General features: G+C 37.2%; 1 protein-coding gene and 1 long non-coding RNA gene across 2 annotated transcripts; one reads left to right on the plus strand and one right to left on the minus strand.

Annotated features, from left to right (window-relative positions):
• Window positions 1–1,534: 1,534 nt before the first annotated feature.
• mox (mesenchyme homeobox) lies at window positions 1,535–11,841 on the minus strand. Its single transcript, NM_001164933.1, is given in 4 exon segments — window positions 1,535–1,738; window positions 6,156–6,337; window positions 10,944–11,301; window positions 11,740–11,841. Coding segments are annotated over 4 exon segments (846 nt in total).
• Window positions 11,842–16,085: 4,244 nt separating this feature from the next.
• On the plus strand, window positions 16,086–17,020 carry LOC146729610 (uncharacterized). The gene is made up of 2 exons (XR_014928026.1): window positions 16,086–16,356; window positions 16,847–17,020. It is a non-coding gene; the product is annotated as an uncharacterized LOC146729610 (long non-coding RNA).
• Window positions 17,021–18,639: the final 1,619 nt, after the last annotated feature.

The following is an 18,639-nucleotide window of genomic DNA, read 5'->3' on the forward strand; positions in this document are numbered from 1 at the left end:
CGTCGCGCAGCACTTTTGAAATTCGCTGGAATACTTTCTTCAAAACCACAATTTTGCCCAAATACTTACATGTTGCAGCAACTGTCACTTTAATGTAAAAACGTTAAAAAAAACACATTATTACTGAAAAATTAGTTTTTATTTAATAAATTGTTTGTACATTATTGTGTGACGTCACGGGTCAATATTTGAGACGGTGTCTTATCTAATAGTGGGTTTTTATTTTAAGTTTAGTTTTGAATTGGCTAGCATCGTGATATGAAGGCGGTTGACATACGAAATCAAGGTGACACCAATTTCCCGTGTTTCATCGTTTAAACTACAGAAGATGTGTTCTATACTATTCGAACATTTAACCAGTTAAATCGGAATAACAACCTTACAAAACTGAAACTGATAATAACCTTCCATGTAACTAACAATACCGGAATATTACCCCCAATACTAAACGATGCGCACTGAGGAATCAAACCCTCGTATAATCGTACAAAGATGTAGGAGTGACGTATAAAGCTGTACACGATTGGACTTTCCTGAGAATGTTGATGAAATACACAAGTACAATTACGTTTATAATATATTAGCATACAAAAGTATTAGTAAATAACAATATAATGCTCGTTGCGTAAAACGTAACGCAACGTAACGCAATACACACATGCGTGTTACAAGTTTTACAGACGTAAAAGCGTGACAATTACATATAACCATAATTAATGCAACGGAATAATTGCACCGCAACGCCACAGGAAACCATGGTAACTTATTTAAATGAAACACACGCTGCCACGTGCAGACTAGACTATCAGAAAATACCGCGAAGCAAATTGAAGTGCTTTACGTCGGATTTTTCAAAATATTTTGAGCGGTTCTCTAAATATTTATTGAGACCGGCGCTCTGTCGAAAAAAATGTCCCTCCTCTCTGATACTGATGTTTGAAAACAAAACTAAAAAAATTACAATTTCAAATTTATTCACGTCAACGACGCCTTTATATTGTGACGTCATGTGGTACTTGTTTATCAAGAGTCTTAACCAATTTTGGCTCAAAATGAATATATATAATGCAAATAAACTACAATTCAGCACAATGCGTCGAACAACACGCAATGGCCGACATGTTACGTTGCAAAACATAATTGCATAAAACAATACAGCGAGTGAGTGGTGACATCACAACAAATAACGGTGACGTCATACCCATGTGATTGCAATAATAACCGGTGACTTGTATAACGAAATTACTGGACTATACATCCACCGGACACAAATTGTCCATGCATTTGCCTGGTGTTGTATTTGAAAAAAACGCAAATCGTCGACAAAACAGCTAACAAACAGATAAGCTGTGACACAGTACTTGGTTCAACTCCCGTTTCCTACAATTTACGCCATCCGTCAAATATGCTTATAACTTGTTCAGCAAGATGAAACAATCACGGACGATTGGTCGTTCAAGAGCAATATTCAAGTTCTTTCTTCTTCAAGTTCACAATCAATGGTTCAAAACGTTCACAAAGATTACATGCGAGTTTAGATCGAATTCTCCTCCGAATCGTGCACTGAATTCGACACGTCCACTCGAGACAAAGGCGATGTTCGCCCCATAGCTATCAGAGAACTGCCGCCGCCATATTTCGATTCCACTTCGTGTAGTCGCCTTGCCGCCATTTCTCTGTCTCTGGCGCCCTTAACGCGCTTCCATTTCATGCGACGGTTTTGGAACCAAACTTTTACCTACAATTTGAGAAGGAAAAAAAAACGCGTTAATCTGCACAGAATGTAACGAATTACTGTGAGGTCAAGCAGCTTCGTCACTCGAAAAACAAGTGGCGCGAAAGTTTTGAATTTCCATGGAAAGGTTATTCATATGGGCGACTCATCTTAGAATCCCGCTATACTGAACCCTGTACCATCACGGGAAAAGGCGCAACCAGAAGTGTAAAACAAGAATTTCTGTCGTTGATCGCGAAAACGTTTTTTTTTTCTTCAAATTTTTGAATGAATCGAGTAGGCCATCTCATACATCTCACGTAACCCCGCGTTATCTTGGTGTATCGGTGTAAAATTATCAATAAAACAGACATGTATAATTCTGAAATACCAACACTAAATCCATTGACGGAGTACGAAACACTGTGAGGCAACTATAAACGCTGTAAACTCATTTGCGTAGTTTTCGTGGTTGTCTAACTTTCATCAACGCAATTCTAAAAACTAAAGCATCGGAATAATGTGTTAAATATAACCCCCGTGATCCAGTCGAATCACGGACATTACTTGTCGTGAGAATGTACGGTACGTACAAAGAACAAAATATTAAACAGAAGTCTGTAAGTGTACAGCACTTGTACAGAATTTGTTTTAACATAGTTATGCTGGGACAAGTTTTGTTGATTTCATCGATTTTCAATACGTTATATTTTGCAGATGTTCAAGTTCAGGCGCATGGCAGGCCCGGATGTTTGTTTCATGCACGGGTGGTCACAGCAAGGAAGATTATGGACTTGTCAAAGAAGAGGTATAAACACGTGCGTAGCTTGTAACATAAGTTTCCATCATGCGCCTAGAACAGAGTCTGGCAATCCCCGCCCTTTGGCCAATACAGTTCGGTATATGAACTCGTATAATCGCGTTTTCGGTGAATAAAACTATTGAAATGGTGACATGTTTGGTTACTGAATGTAGTATAATCTAGTTTCGATGTGATGAGCTAAAAATCACGGGACAACACACATCACTTATTTACATACTGGGTGTAATAGTATGCTTTCTATGTGGACGGGATCATGGTCGTTAATTAATGTTGAAACATATACTGTATAAGAATAAATAATTTATTGTCGAACAATTACGTCAATATTTAGATATGGAAAAGGTTATTTATTTTAAAAATCGCGAAATGCGTTTATTGGATAGGAGTTCAAACACTGTGCGAATGACAGTTAAGCATGACCAGATTCATTAGATTTATATCCGATGGAATACTCGTACAGTGTACGCAACAGTGTTACGAAAAAGGCGTGGTATATCACTTGAAAATGGTTGTGTTAATACATTTCGAAATAAATGTTCACTGTGCATTTGATATTTCCTATTAAAATATCCCCCATCGCCTTAAAACCAAGTATTCAACTATCAGAACTTCTTGGGGGTGGCGTCCAATACGTGAAATAAGCGGTATTACGAATGTCGCTATTGGCTAGCCAGGTGCATCAATGGACCAATGGGAAAGCATAGCTGTTACTGATCGATGTAATATGGAAAAGATATGCTTGACAAAGTTGTTAGATAGTTGAGCATTAAAGACATTGTGCTTTATAGACAGACTGGCTTTCGTTATAGAGCATTGTTTCTTTCCAACATCACAACGTCATTGATAAATTGGTCATATAAATAATTTAACTGAACATGGTACTTTCAACCTTATGTCCAAACGAATTGATTTGTGTCGTATTTTTGTGAACATATGTAGTTAGGACAAACAAATGACTCCCAGAGGATACGGGAGGTATTGCAAATTAAATTTAATATGCAGCATATGAGTGGTTTGGTTTCCATAGCACAGCTTCTGAATAATATCGCGAAGCTCAAACTTCCAACAAAAAATGAAGATGCTGAATCAGTATTAATGAATTCTTAAAATGTATTTATTTGTCCTTGAATTTTTCTATAGTGCATTTTCGCAATAGAAGTCATATTCATGTATTCATGAGATGTGCGGTCATCTTCCTATCGAATGACAATTTTAATGCGCTATCCTGTCACCAAGATTCCCCAAAGTTGTATTCGTTAGTGAATGAATCTCGGCCAGTGGAATTGGTCTTTCCATTTAATCTGTGTCACACACATCAAGGGTAGGGGTAGACCCTTTTTGATGTTCAGCCTAAGGTAGGATTTGAAATTGGGTCTACCGATCATGAGTCTGATGCGACAACCACTATGCTACCAGCGATCATGAGTCTGATGCGACAACCACTATGCTACCAGCGATCATGAGTCTGATATGAAAACCACTATGCGCCCAGTGACCGTTATTTTAATGTTAGATATGTTGTGGAATGTTATTGACACGCGGTGTATCTAGAAAGGACGATGTGTGCCAATTGGATGTTTTTCGTTAACAATTCAGTAAACTCAACGAAACAAATTTGTGTTTACAAGCTCCTTAACGCCGGTTTAGTTTTCTGTGCCAGTTCGGAAAGAATTGTTTTGTTAAATATCAACTGCCGTGATAATGTAGTCGTTTTTCTATAATTCGGTTGGTGCGATGTGATTCCATCATGTCGGCTCGGTAAGTTTGATGTTTGTGAAATTGAAGTCGTAACGGAAGACTGGCTATGTAACATGTCGCCGATTGAAGTTAGTGTTTGTTTCTGTGATAGTCTCCAGTACACAAGTACCGTCGTTTTGTTACGACCCTGGGGATAGCGGAGGTGTAGATTTTCCTACATGCGGGGGTTGCGACTCCGAATAGCTGCCATATATCTACCCATATGAACGTTTATGTATATAATGGAGGGGTGTGTCGCATTGGGTTAGGGAAACTGATCGGATGTAAGGAAATGATTTTCAGATAGTCCAGATACAAAAATAGTTACGTATCGCAATAAATATAGTCTCGTTTATTGTACGTAGTAATTAAATTCATTTCACGATGATCTTCACTTAAGTGACAAACAAGGTTTCTCTGTATTTTCTATAAAACGCGTAATAAGTAGACTAGCTAAACGACAAGAATTCGGTAAAAACCGAGCCAGGAAGAATTGTGTTTGTTTCATCAAGAGAAAGGGTAAAAATGTGCAAGATTATAAAAATCAGCAAAAGGTATCAGTGAAGGGAATGCATGTGTCCATAAATACACAATGTTTTCAATCCAAGCCGAAGACAATTGTCTGCCACCCGCACACCGACCGATGTAACACATGTAATGGCATGGTAAAGGGTTGTAGCAGCGCTGTTCAAACGCCTTCCCATCGTCCAATATTATTGCAATATTGCATTTCCAAGCCCCAAGTCCTTCATCTGGGGTCTCCTTGTTTATCGTGATGGTTCATGTTCTAAATGAATCTTCTTGCGATTAAAGTATCTATACAGAGAATATAAATCGTAAATTCTGACTAGTGGAAACAGATCAGCCATGTTTGAATGTATGATATCTATATTATTCCAACAACAATTTATAAAATACGTTGGAATAATGATTGTTAATGTGTACGAATTTCACGGCTTTCGGTCATCACTGGCATCACAGTCACTCTACTGGTAGAGTGACTGCTGGCATTATACACGAGATTGGGACTCATTCAAAAGTTTAACGTTTGTAAATTTCCATTGTGGTGATTCAAATATAAGCGGTTCATGCTATGACACTAGATGTATCACGTGACAATTAATTGTTATGTAATTAATCAATTGTAATTATGAGAAGCCAGTGTCCATGCAGTAAATTCTTTTATAGTTTTCGTTTCGTTTTCACTTCACGCACCACGTAACTTATGTATATTGCATCGACTACATAGGGCGGTAACCAGAATGCCGTATATCGTATATCGTACGTCCCGTCATCAAACGGCTTCTTTTTTTATATTTTCTTAAGAACTAGACAGTTATTGTTGTCTCCAATCCGAACTCCACCTAAGCCCGTAAGTACCGAAAACCAAAGTGACCGGAGCCATGGAGGGACACAGGTAAACGGTCTACAGTCTCTTGAGTCTCTTACCGCATTACGGATGTGAAACATTTATTCCGTCGATTTTGCGAAATAAAACTGTGTAAATATTTTGACAAAAGTTCCACAGTGCTCGGTAATAAAGGCATGCCCATGCATATTCAGAGGTTTAGGGACGTGGATTATGACCATAAATGACAGACACTGTCAACGTACAGAACAGCTAGAACCCGGCCCGAACAACTGGTAGAGTGGCATAATTGGCCACTACATGTGAGGACGATAGCCGAAATACTAAGTGGTTATTGTTGTTTACATTATAATAAGAAAGGCGTTCTAATTTCAAGTCGGTCGACTTGAACAAACACTATAGGGAAACATAAGTAGGATAGAGAACACTCCGAATGGTGAAAGTAATCCGACACAACCCAATTTGCATTACAAGTAGGTAGACAGACTGGTGCCACACACATACAAACTTACCTGACGCTCGGTGAGGTTCAGCGTGACTGCTATCTCGTATCGACGAAGCCGAGTTAAATAATTATGGTGCGAAAACTCGTTTTCCAGTTCTCGTATCTGTTCCTTCGTAAACGCTGTTCGTTCCTTGCGTGGTTTGTTGTTTAAATCCAGTTTATAACCATCGCCGTCCTCGCTGCCATTATCTGTCGACAACGACAAATAAAGAAACAAATACTTAGTATTCATATTTACCTTGTTGATGATGTTATCATAGGGGTTAAGTTAATTACGTCATAATTCAAAGACAAATAGTAGTATCCACTGATAGGAAATTGTATCAGGTTTTGAAAATATCAAACCATATTTTGTGTAATCAAATTAAATGGCTTTGTTGAACGAAGACATCATCATCATCATCATCATCATCATCATCGTCGCCGTCGTCGAATTTTACTATCAATCGCATATAAATACATTTTATTCAAAACTTTCCTCCATTTGAGCAGCACGTATTAAACATAATATTTGCACAGTAGAATTGTTGAGCAAAATGAGTAACTTTTAGATTTATTCCTTATAATAGTCAAAATAGTGTTATAGATTGAGTCATATTATTTACACATTTCAATAAATACTATATGAGTTTGCTGTATTGTATTGGAACCGCTTCGAGTTTGTCTTAATTGTTGTTGCCTCCTAGTTCCAAAAGACAGAGCTATGCAAGCGAGGCGATGGGGTATATACAACGTCATTCTATGTAATAATAATAAGAATGGCAACGACGACGCGATTAACTAAATGCAGGAACTAAACTAGTATCTAGTGGTGGCGAAGCATGTGCAATAAACAATATTATTCATTTCGAACTAATTTGGGTGTGATAGTTTGCTGCCCAGTGATCTTAAATACTGAACGGTTCCGAGGCAAATGTACAGTATATGTGCATTAAGTCTGTTTACATGAAAGGGGTGAAAGGAACGAGAGTACAGATACCGATGTATAGTAAATAGCTAGGCCAGATAAGAACACATTTCTAGCAATCTCATGGCCACTAAACAGTTACACGCAGCGGGCCAATATTTATACACGAGTTTAATGTGAAATCGGAATGGTTTCCATTCCCCGGGGGAGGTCTTTAAGGGGGGTCATTATTGAATCAGTCGACAGTGTGTTCACTTGCAGACCGTCATCTGGTGCTCTGGAAAACGCTGTGTAATTAATTCGAATTATAATGTAAGATTATCTGTGTAAGTTTCACACTGGGTCGGTGCCTCGTGTTAGACTTGACTGATATCTTTTTACTTTTTTTTTTACATGACACGCGGTTTCGGCAATAGCGATAGTACGAATGGTACATTTGTACAGTTTTTTTAAACTAATGCTAATGACATATTACCTTAGGATGGTAAAAAATCAACCTGGGAAAAATTATTGTTTCATTCACGAAACGCTAAATTTAAAAGCAGCGACGAATTTATATCGATTCTTAACAGGGTTTGCATTCATACTTTGTATTACATGCAAAGAAGAAAATATATTAATATAAAAAAATAATAAAAACAGTTTATTTGGCAATACATCCTGAAAAATGCAAACAAGCAAGTCTGCTCTGAAAGCCATAGCGTCTAATCACCAAATAAAACATAATTTCTATTATAATATTTCTGGATAACATCTCTCATGAACTAAATACAATCCAAAACCCTCATGAGGCTTGCCCGGGTCATATTGAGAAGTTTCCTGGATATCATACAAAGCGGGTATGCAACTTTAAGTTGAATTTTCTGAATAAATTCCCGATGACTGTCTGTTCTAGAGAAGCCGAACACATTTTGAGTTAAGTGTATGAAAAACAGTTATATGTATATACATTTTCAATTCTCAAATAGCAATAAGAATTTCAGGCGGAAAATTACAAAGAGCATGTAAAGATAACCACAAAGTCATTGTTTCTATAGAAACAAGTTCTGATACTCCATCTATTTATTTCCTTTTTGTTGTTTTGATGAAACGCTTCGCTTAGCGAAAACAATTGACAATTTTTGTATCTCCAATATACTCAGCCACTGGGCGTTTTGTACATTTACAACTCAGTTTAATAGATGAAGCCTACAGTATGTATTTCATCTTTCGCAAATCAAGTGCAGTTTTTGATTATAATTCCATACTGGAAACGCCATGCCATTGTGAAATCCAACAGATTGACAAGGTTTTCTTTTATTACATCTCACCCATCAAATCTTGTTTCTATTTTGTTATTTATCGACCAATTTATAAAACATTTGAATGTTATAAAACCCGTGTTTGTAGATGTGTGTTTTGTCAACAAGGTCTTCGATAATTTGCTGTGACAGGTTAGTTTTACATCAGCGTCTAAATGTCGCGTTTGAACCATATTCCGACTTTTAATTTTATTAACTGGTTACTTGTAGTGTAAACGTTGATGATTTCGTTTCCAAGATAGTCTGACTAAAAATTGTTACCATGATGGCTCGGATGTGTCTGAAATGGTTACGGATTAACTCGCGTAATGTTAATAACCATGGTCCGACACGCACCAACACATCGACGCGGCACCATCCCACCAACACGTATGTATCCGGTTGATAAAGATAGGCTTCAGTGATCAGCGAAGTACGGCGGTCAATTTAGGAATGCAATGGTCAATCTTTACCACTTTGCAATTATATACCAGTGGTCAATTTCTACGTTGCAACTGATAAGAGTCCAGAATCCTAAAGAATACCAGATACCAACGGATCGACTGCTTGATGACTATCCTACGCGACACCGTGATACGGTTTGGCGTGGTACGCATAGACTAGCAAATGCCCCCATAACATTATAGCTAAAGAAAAAACAATTTGTGTTCAGTTATATATACTATATTATATCTTGTTATATATGTTCGATATTTTAATTATTGTGAAGCGGTGTTATTTTAATGCAGAAAGTCGAAAGTTTTCGTAGAATGAAGTGACTGTCATATTGTGATTTGTATTAGAATCTAATGTAACGCGAATTTTAGGTCACATTTTATGTTCTTGTTAGCGGTCTGCATCGTGTATGCCTCGGAGAAGGGAATGTTGTAAAACAAGTGATCAAAATATAATCAGCCCACAACATCAACATGGATATTCGAAAGACGAAGTCGAATAGAGGATGAAATGTAGGAGGCTAGGGTGAACGCTATTATTTTTATCATATCCACATTTTTAATATACTACTATTTTTTTAATTAAACAATTATTCATGATTCACACCTGGTTTCTCTCCCCAAAGTTTCAACCCCGTGTACAAGTTAGTGTATAAGTACGTAGCTCGAGATATCGGATCCAAGGTTGTTTATACGCGTAAATTGATTTGAACACTTATTTCCATTCCCTCAAGCCAGTGTATATCGTATTGCTAGCTTTTGTCAAATTGAATTCTCAAGTATTTCAAAATAAACAATTATACTGTTTTTACACTGTATGGAGTATATCGCAAGATTGCACGATTATTACAACATCGAACTTATGATGCGAAGACTTAGATGATAAAATGTTTAAAAAAAAACTATATTCCTATTCCATTATAATCAATTCTATACCATTTTGGTAAAGTCCAAATCTACCACCCAACTTTCTTTATATGTTCATATATATATTTCAACACAGATACGCGTTTTGTGGGAAATTGAAGCCCGAAGACATACGCTATGCTATGTCTTGTTTGTGCCGTGGCTTGAGGGTTACGGCTGTTCATTGACGGGCGCCTAAAAGACCACCACTAATAGTCCAACGGTTTGGCGGATCCGAAATTCTGGCCAATTGGGCAAGACGAAATGATCGGCATCTGGCAATCAAGGCTGCCTGAGTGGAATGAAAGCTCCTGACAGCCGCTAGATTTTCGTCTGTGTGTGTGATCCGACAGAGATTACGTTCCGATGCAACCTACTGAATTGGAGGGTGTTTTGAGCGCCATGAATCCATGGCAGCCATGCTGGCTCCTCTCCGTCCCGGTTGATGATATTAAACACTGCCCATACCTGCTGCATTCGTCAAATTTAACAATATTTGACGCAGGATTCTAGCATAACATAGAGCAGACCTCTCTGCAATCTATAAATAGGAGTATTGGAGCGTAAATTGGTGGGAAAATGGGAACATTGGAACGTTTTATTATTTAGCAACGCCCTTAACGATAATATGTACTGACAGTGTTTTATTCCAGGCTCCTTGCCCAACACTGTCATAGCTCATGAAAGAGGGGGAAATCGTCATTTCCACGCGTCCAGTATACTATACTAGTATTTATTCGCTAACGCGTGCCCATGGAAACCTGTCATCAAATTAATACATCTCGATTTTTGGACTACAGTTTACAAGAGCACGGTATTCCACACTGACCGCAGTCATGTTATGCAAATTATGTGCATTACTCGGGTGTACAGTTTGGTTTATTTCGATTTTCATGGTTATTCGAATCCCGACAACTTGTAGCTAGAACACACCCCTTGTATATACTTAAGGATCGAGTTTTAATCCAGTATTTGATCACGCTGCTTTAGCCCGGGGAAGTCAATTCAAGCAAAGACGGGGACCACCAGTCTGGAAACAGAGGCCAAAAGAATATAGATATTCTTTTTAAAAATTTCGTTTAGTTGATCTATGAGAATACTTGAACCACTTTCATCTGAGGTTGCGACATGTACTTGAACTGTTTTTATACCGTGACTGGGTACGCAGTATCTCCCAAACGTCAATGTACATACTGCATCCTATACATCAAAATATCATTAAATAATAATAACATAGTCTAACTTACCCGAATCGTCTTTTGTTCGATGTCCGTTGTCTTGCTGTGTTGATGCTGTCGGTGTGTGTTTATTCGGGGTCGATCTACAGCAGTTGTCGATACTGTTGTTCGCTGTAATCGCAATAGGTACCGGTCTGTTGACGGCCTCAGCCACGCTTCCTACCGAAGGTTGGTGATAGTCGGCGATAGTGGCATTGCACGGAGAGATGTTACAAGATGGGCTGTAGAGAGTGGCACTGCTCTGTGTCGTTAACGATCCCCTCGGCATACTATGAATAGCCCACTCTGATGGATACTGAGTCCGTGCCTGCTGCGACGTGGTGTACAGCGGCGTAGACATACCCGCTACATGATAACCCATTGTTCTCTAGTTAAGAAAAAAGATAATACAGTCATTAACAGTCTATTTGCCACAGACGGTCCCAATAACAGGATAACATATCTGTTCTTTCTAAATAGTGATCGTGATTTGAGGATGAAATCAAACTCACCATCCGGCAGGATAAGTCACAATAATCGTAATAAGGATATGCAATTAATTAGATATCATATAATATAATATAATATAATATATAGTATAATAAATATTGCCTCATACAACACATTTCGCTGAGATGACAACGGAACATTTGCGTATATTACCCTTTCCACATGTCAATCTCACATTCTAGCAAATGAAAAATTTTACGTTTGTCGATGATAGAAATACAAAAAAATCATCCAGTTTCGTTATAAAAAATGAAGAGGTTATGCTGATGATAAGATTTTATCACAGATGCAGATGTGAAAATGATGGAATGGTTACCTGGTACGGAACATGGCGAGGAGTCGAGACACCGGCATTGAGAGAGGGTGGGAAATGTTGTAAGACAGGAGCGCTATTAACACTATAAAGTGAACGCTCCATATTGTATCGGTTGTCCACTATCAGTAAACGACACAAGTTGAACGAGTGATAAACAGAAACGGTCCGATGATGAGCTCCAAATGAAAGTCCTCCTTTTCAGTGACTTAGAGACAGTGCCGACGAAGAGATAGTACGGATAGCTCGCTGATTGCGGAGATCTGTTCGTAAGTAGCGTTGTTAATACAAACGCGATCGTTGCTCGCTGCTGACAGGGCCGCGGATATGGCGTGTATTTGTTGATCAGTTCAAGAGAGAAGTATCACAGGAAAGTAGATACCCCGTAGAGTCGCTCATGGGTGTCACGTGACTTATCAGAAACACATGTGATGTCAGCCCATCGTTAAATAATTGACACCCACATTTAGTAAGAGTATACTGACAGGATTGTAACGGAGACAGGGTTAAAACTTTTGACAGTGTCCGCGGACTTATTTCCGTCCCCATGGGAGTGCGTGGCGGATCAGTACGTGATCGGGGCCATTTTGGACAGTATCCGCGCTCGCTTGAATACTTCCGATTATTTAGCAGTATTTATTGGTGTTTTCGAAAAAAGATGTTTACTGCCAGTTCACTACACGAATCGAAGCGATCAATCTGTCAATTACGGCCGGTTCGTTTTACAACCTTCCCACAGTCGAAACGTGACATCTGAGTGGTGTTTCGGCTGCCTCGCCATATGCCGGTCCAGCGCAGGGCACTTGAGTAAACAAGTTTAGGCATGTACGTTGTCCAAGCAACTTTGATACATGGTGTACAGTTGTTCATCTTTAACAGACGTCCACATGGTCATCTGCGTGAGAAGATCGCTCGTTACCGTGGTTACAGAGCAGCCATAAATTTTAACAGTGTGAAATTCTTAAAAACATTAAACATGTGCACTTGGGCACATTTTTACGACCTGGCCGGAAGTGATCTTCAACTTCCAACCCGTGTCTGCATCTTTTCCGATAACGGGACAACCATATAAATAGTTTCAGAGAATATTAAAATAGTTATCTCGTTTAAAACGGAGTCGGTACAGATGGGGAATTTATGTGATGACTTTAGTTAGTGACACTATAAACACAGGGATAATCCCACTATGAAATGTGATCATATTAATTTTATTATTATTGACTCTATAGTGTTGTTATTTAGTTGAACTATTTGACATGCTCAGTGTCTGGTAACCCCAATGTGCATCACGGAATGATAGTTAAATGTGTCGGCGGTCCGATGATATCGTGGTCAGTACGATATTGCATATCTTTAGTTTTTTTTCCATATAAAAATAAAATATATTAATATCTGTGCTGTATGCAGTGAAATTAAATACGGTGGAATGGTCGCGAAAAATGATTGATATGTGGCCCGATTTTTGAAAATTTGCTATATTTTGTACGTAGAAAACAGGCATACGAGCACGTCTAACAATGTAACTGTGAAGTACAGAGGCCAGAGTCGGCGATTTTGGCATAGTTTAATAAGCACATTCAGATTCAATGATTTATGATATTAGCAACGATTCCCGAAAATATGAAATTATGGAACAAGCTGAATAATTGCATCACTAGGAACACCTCCCAGCTGATATATTCGAAAAAAAGTTTGGTTGTGACTTCTTGTATCTGTCGCCAATTGTGTATCTGCATGCTTGTTTTGAAGTAGTACGAACCCAGTTGATCGGTATATCGTGTTTCAAATGGATGTAAAATAATACAGCCAATTATACGTTATATTAGGAGACATATAACATAGTTACTTTTATCACCACGGGTTCCATACTATGACACCTCCAACTCTTTATTTATTTATTTGTATAGTGCATTTTAAACAGAAATGAAAACATATTTTACCTTGTATTTTGGAAATTTACACCGTTCTCGATTTGTTCTCGCCACACACACACACACGCACTTACCTACCCACCCAAAAGTGATCTTAAGGGCAATCCTAGCGGAGCAGATCACCAACACACACACACACCCTGGTTACCCTGAGCGCAAATGTTTTTTTCAATGATATGGCCAAGTGTGGAGTAGACAGAGAGCAGATTATAGCACATCTTGCACTTGGCAATGCGAAGAATGGGATAAGTTCAAAATTACTTAAAGTGACTTAAAATGACCCAAGACATGTGCATTTGAGGTTGCTTTAGTGTTAGCTATACAGTCAAGTAACCTGAGCCATGCGCCAAATTCAAATAAGAAGTTGTCTGGTCTGATTCCTGAATTTCTAAATCGAACTTCATCACATCTCACTCGTGTCTAAAATTCAACCACGCCGTACTGTATTTCCCTGCGCACGTGTGCTAATTTGACTGATACCTTGAAGCAATATGCGCATGCGTATCGGAGACGGTTTTGATCTATGTTGTATTTCGTTCAGGAAATACAAATACAAAAAAAAAACATGTTTTTGTTAAATTGTGAGGAAGTCTGTACCTGGAATTATAGTTGTTTTCATTAAAAATGCGTGGGAATCTTTCTAGCAGTTTATTTCGTGTGATGTATTGCTTAACTTATGGCGCATTATATTTCAACCCATCTTGTATTAGCCCTGTGATTTATATTATTCAATGTTATGGTTTCATGACTCATGGAACGGATTTGCGGGATATAGTTGTCATGTGAACGTGTCATCGACTGAAAATATAAAGTGACTTGCGATGATTTGTCATGACCCAACTCGACAGTACAAACACATTCAGGTTGCGTCCTGTGGTGAGTTTCACCAATGAAACCATACGATATCGAGATTTACAACTTTCTATTATAATACCGCCTTTTCAGATTTGTTGGGCGAACACTAGCTTGAATTTGAAAAAAAATATAAGAATAATTAATGATGTAATTTTATAAGGATTTCAATTTTTATTCTTATACTAATCGTATATCATATATATGCCATCTATATATATATGGTAATCTACGCGCATTAGCAAATTAACATGATGATGAAAACACAGGTACGTACACCGATTTTAAACATCTCTGTTGAATCCAGGTCCTACAGTGTGGTGCTACAAAGAACGACATTGCAGGTTACTTAGCAGTTGGCAACAGACCAAGTTCACACACAAACTGCATTTAGATCTGCCGTTATAATTGCAACTGAATTTCTTTTTATGGTAACAGGTCACATATACCCCCCTAAACAACATCAACCAAAATCTGAGTTGTCGTGTTATCTACTAATCTACTAACTATGTGCGGGATTGAACCAATAATATCTCTCCATTATTTTAAGAAAAAACAATAACAGAATCTGTGTATATGAAAAATACATATATTACCATGGGAACGTTGCAAAAAATCATATTGTGATTTTCACTGTGTTTTGTATTCAAGTTAACTTATAAAAATTTCTGTATTTTCGGCCTTTTCTGTCAATTTATTTTGGATTTTTTGTTTGGATTTTTGAAATTTGAAATAATTCGATTTGAAAATTGTACTAAATCGTTACATTGAAGTATTTTTTAAATAATGTTTTGGACGATTAAAATTCAAAGGTCTGACTTTATAAACAAACTAATTTGTTACACTTTATTTTTAAGTGTAAGTCTTGTTAATGGCACGAGTTAATACGTCCAAAAAACTCTGACCATAAGCGTAAATGTTAGACTGAAAACCTCACGTCTATGACGTCACGTGCGATCAACCACTTATGCCACGGCAATACTACGAGCACGCATAAGTGCTTACACTGCTTTGCCACATTGTTGTATCCCAGACTACTACGTACATGTATATCTATAGTAGTCTGAGGTTGTAATCAGTGAAACGGTAAATTTTCATAAACACACACTATCGTACTTAAAGGGGCACCTTCCAGTTAAGCTTAATTTCACAACAAATTTACTTTCTGGATTAAAATAACAATGGATAACAAAAGATAGATTAACATTGTAAACAACATAAACAATAGTGTCCCATGATTCTTTGGTGCAATCCATGGGATTGAGCGGTTCCCCTTTAACACGTGACGACGATAGTATGATTTCTGAAACTAATCTTGTATAGCATTCCCATCCAAGTACACAGTAGGTGTTAGATGTACTTGACGTAAGTAGGCCATGGTTCGAACGCAACTTGGCCAACGTTTTCAATTAGGCTAGCGTATTATTTCCAGAATCTGACCAAAAGTGTGCCGTTATATCCGACAACCTACACTTTGTCGTGTTGGTTCCAATCTGATTAAAATCTGATGTAGTGTACGGGCTTTAATTATTTTGGCTATAAACTTATTTTTATTTTATTTTTTATTATATTTGTTATTAATGCCCTTTTATTTTATTATTTTACTTTGATTTTGATTTTGTGATTTTTTTTAATTCCGCCCTACCTACATCTGAGCCGATGCCTATGTAACGAGATTTCAACGAGACCCACTATCGACGATTTTAGTCAACGAATCACAGACCTCCTTCTATAGTGCACATGATGACGTCAGGTAGCAAACAGACTCAAATAAAATGGCGGATTATACAGACGTTAGCGACCGAGAATGACACCCGGGGAATGACACGGCTTTTCGGTAAGTTTATCATTGTAAAATGCAACGAAAGTCATTTTTATGTTAATATTGTGGCTCGAATGGTTCGATCCTTATTTTGCATAGTTATTCTGGGAGTGACGATTTTGTTTCCACCGGTTCGACCGAACACCGGTGTCTTTTTCCAGTCGCCAGCCCTGGAGACAGGTGATGTTTTGTTGACGATCGGGCCAAAATCGTCTCCGGTATTGAAGCCGTAGCTGTAAATATTCATCAAATTGTATCAATGTTTTGTACATTATACAATAACTCTTTATTAAAGTAATTGAGCTGATTTGGACTGGAATAAAATATTTTTTTTATTTGGAACACATCGCAATTGATCAGGAAATATTATTTTGCTCCAATTTTCTGCGTCGATGCCGTGGGCCGGTGACCGTTATACAATTTAAAATCAGTTTGCATTGTTTACTATAGCTGTTTACAGTGTTCTAATCATTACGATTTACTTATTTTTTTGCTTCCATTCTAGATAATTATGCTCAGTGATGTAAAATTGAAGCGATGACTGAATGAACGAACCTTGGCTGGCGAAGATGTATCTGGAAGTGTACACATTTGTTGGAAGTGAAAAACATATTCAATGTAATGACAAAAATTGTAAAATGCTGTGGAATTTCTTTTGCAAATAAAAATATACTAGCAATTTTCTATTAATGGTTTATTCAAGTGGGCAAAATATAATGTATAGATAGATTGCCCGTATACACTGAAAAGTAAGCAACCGACAGCCTGTATAAAAGGGGGTCTGTGATTGGCTGTTACTTACGCGAGATTTGAACGGGACTTACATAGGCGTCGGATCAGATGTAGGTAGGGCGGAATTTAAAAAAAATCAAAGTAAAATAATAAAATAAAAGGGCATTAATAACAAAAGTAATGAAAAATAAAATTAAAATAAGTTTATAGCTAAAATAATTAAAGCCCGCACACTACATCAGATTTTAATCAGATTGTGTTGGTTCCAGCCTGAGAACAATGCGTCACGTGACCAATAATGGTATATAACAGTTTATTGAGACACATACAATTCCTCGGAAAGACAATGACAATCCAGGGCAAGAAAACTAATACAAAACAAACAACACATAAGACACCGACTAATCAAAAATGGCCAATCTACCTTATATGCCAAGAATACAATTTATAAAATAACAAGCAATCATACCCAGTGGTGAAAATAACGTAGTAAAAAAGTTCAATGGCCTATTAAAGATATTTCAAGCCCTGAAAAAGAATTAAATGAAATACAATACAATGATCCGGAAGTTGAGGAAAGGAAACTTACATTGCGAAGTGTTGCTGTCTCAGTGACATAATATTTTTATGAATTTGGTCAGCCTAGTGAAACGAGATTTGTTCATTATCATTAAATATTTTAATTTATTGTTTAGAATAGCTAAGTCTGTGATGTATTTCGTCAAATAAATATCGTGTTTATTTTTTATCAAGGGGACATTATATTATAAAATTATGTTTATTCTGAACATAAATCACATATCCCTTCTTTCTGAGATTGTCTTCGAGTTCAAGATTCTAATTTAAGTGATGTTTACTCAGTAGATAATTAATAAAGCTTTCTCAAAGACCTACATTTTTTTATTTTAAAGAGATTTCAAGTTTCAAATTGTTTTTAAATTTCCAATTCCAAAATTCTAATTGTATTTCTTTCTTTTCACCGGAGTCATTATTTATTTCATTGTTCCAGTGAACTTTAAATTACTTTCCAATTTGCCATTTTTAATTCTGTGTATTGTTATTGTTTTATTTGTTTTAAATAGTTGAGTTTGGTTGATATTTGTAATTTTGATGTTTTGCATTGTACCATTTATAACGCGATTGTATTATTTTGCCATCTGTTTTTTTTATATGTGCCGAGTGGGAATATACCACGTTCTTTATAATGGAGGGTTTCTTTATCACTCAAGTACGGCAGAGTTTTAGTTGTCTGTTGCAGACACCTAGGCAAATCTCATCAATGATAAACTTGATGCTATAGTTAGTGATATTATCAGACAACTTCCAAACACTGGCATGAAGCGACTACATGGACTGTTAATAACCAATGGGAAACGCCGCGTAACTGTTTTCCGTGTACGCGAAAGTCTGAGGAGAGTGGATGCTGATGGCATAGAGAACAGACGAAGAAGTGTGGTTTCGAGACGGAAATATTGAATAATTAATGAGATAATGGTGAAATAATTGAAAGATATTGAAATAATGGCGAGATAATTGAAAGATATTGAAATAATGGTGAAATAATTG

The sequence above is a fragment of the Saccoglossus kowalevskii genome, chromosome 21 (assembly GCF_978046115.1).
Source record: "Saccoglossus kowalevskii chromosome 21, keSacKowa6.1, whole genome shotgun sequence".
Lineage (NCBI taxonomy): Eukaryota > Metazoa > Hemichordata > Enteropneusta > Harrimaniidae > Saccoglossus > Saccoglossus kowalevskii.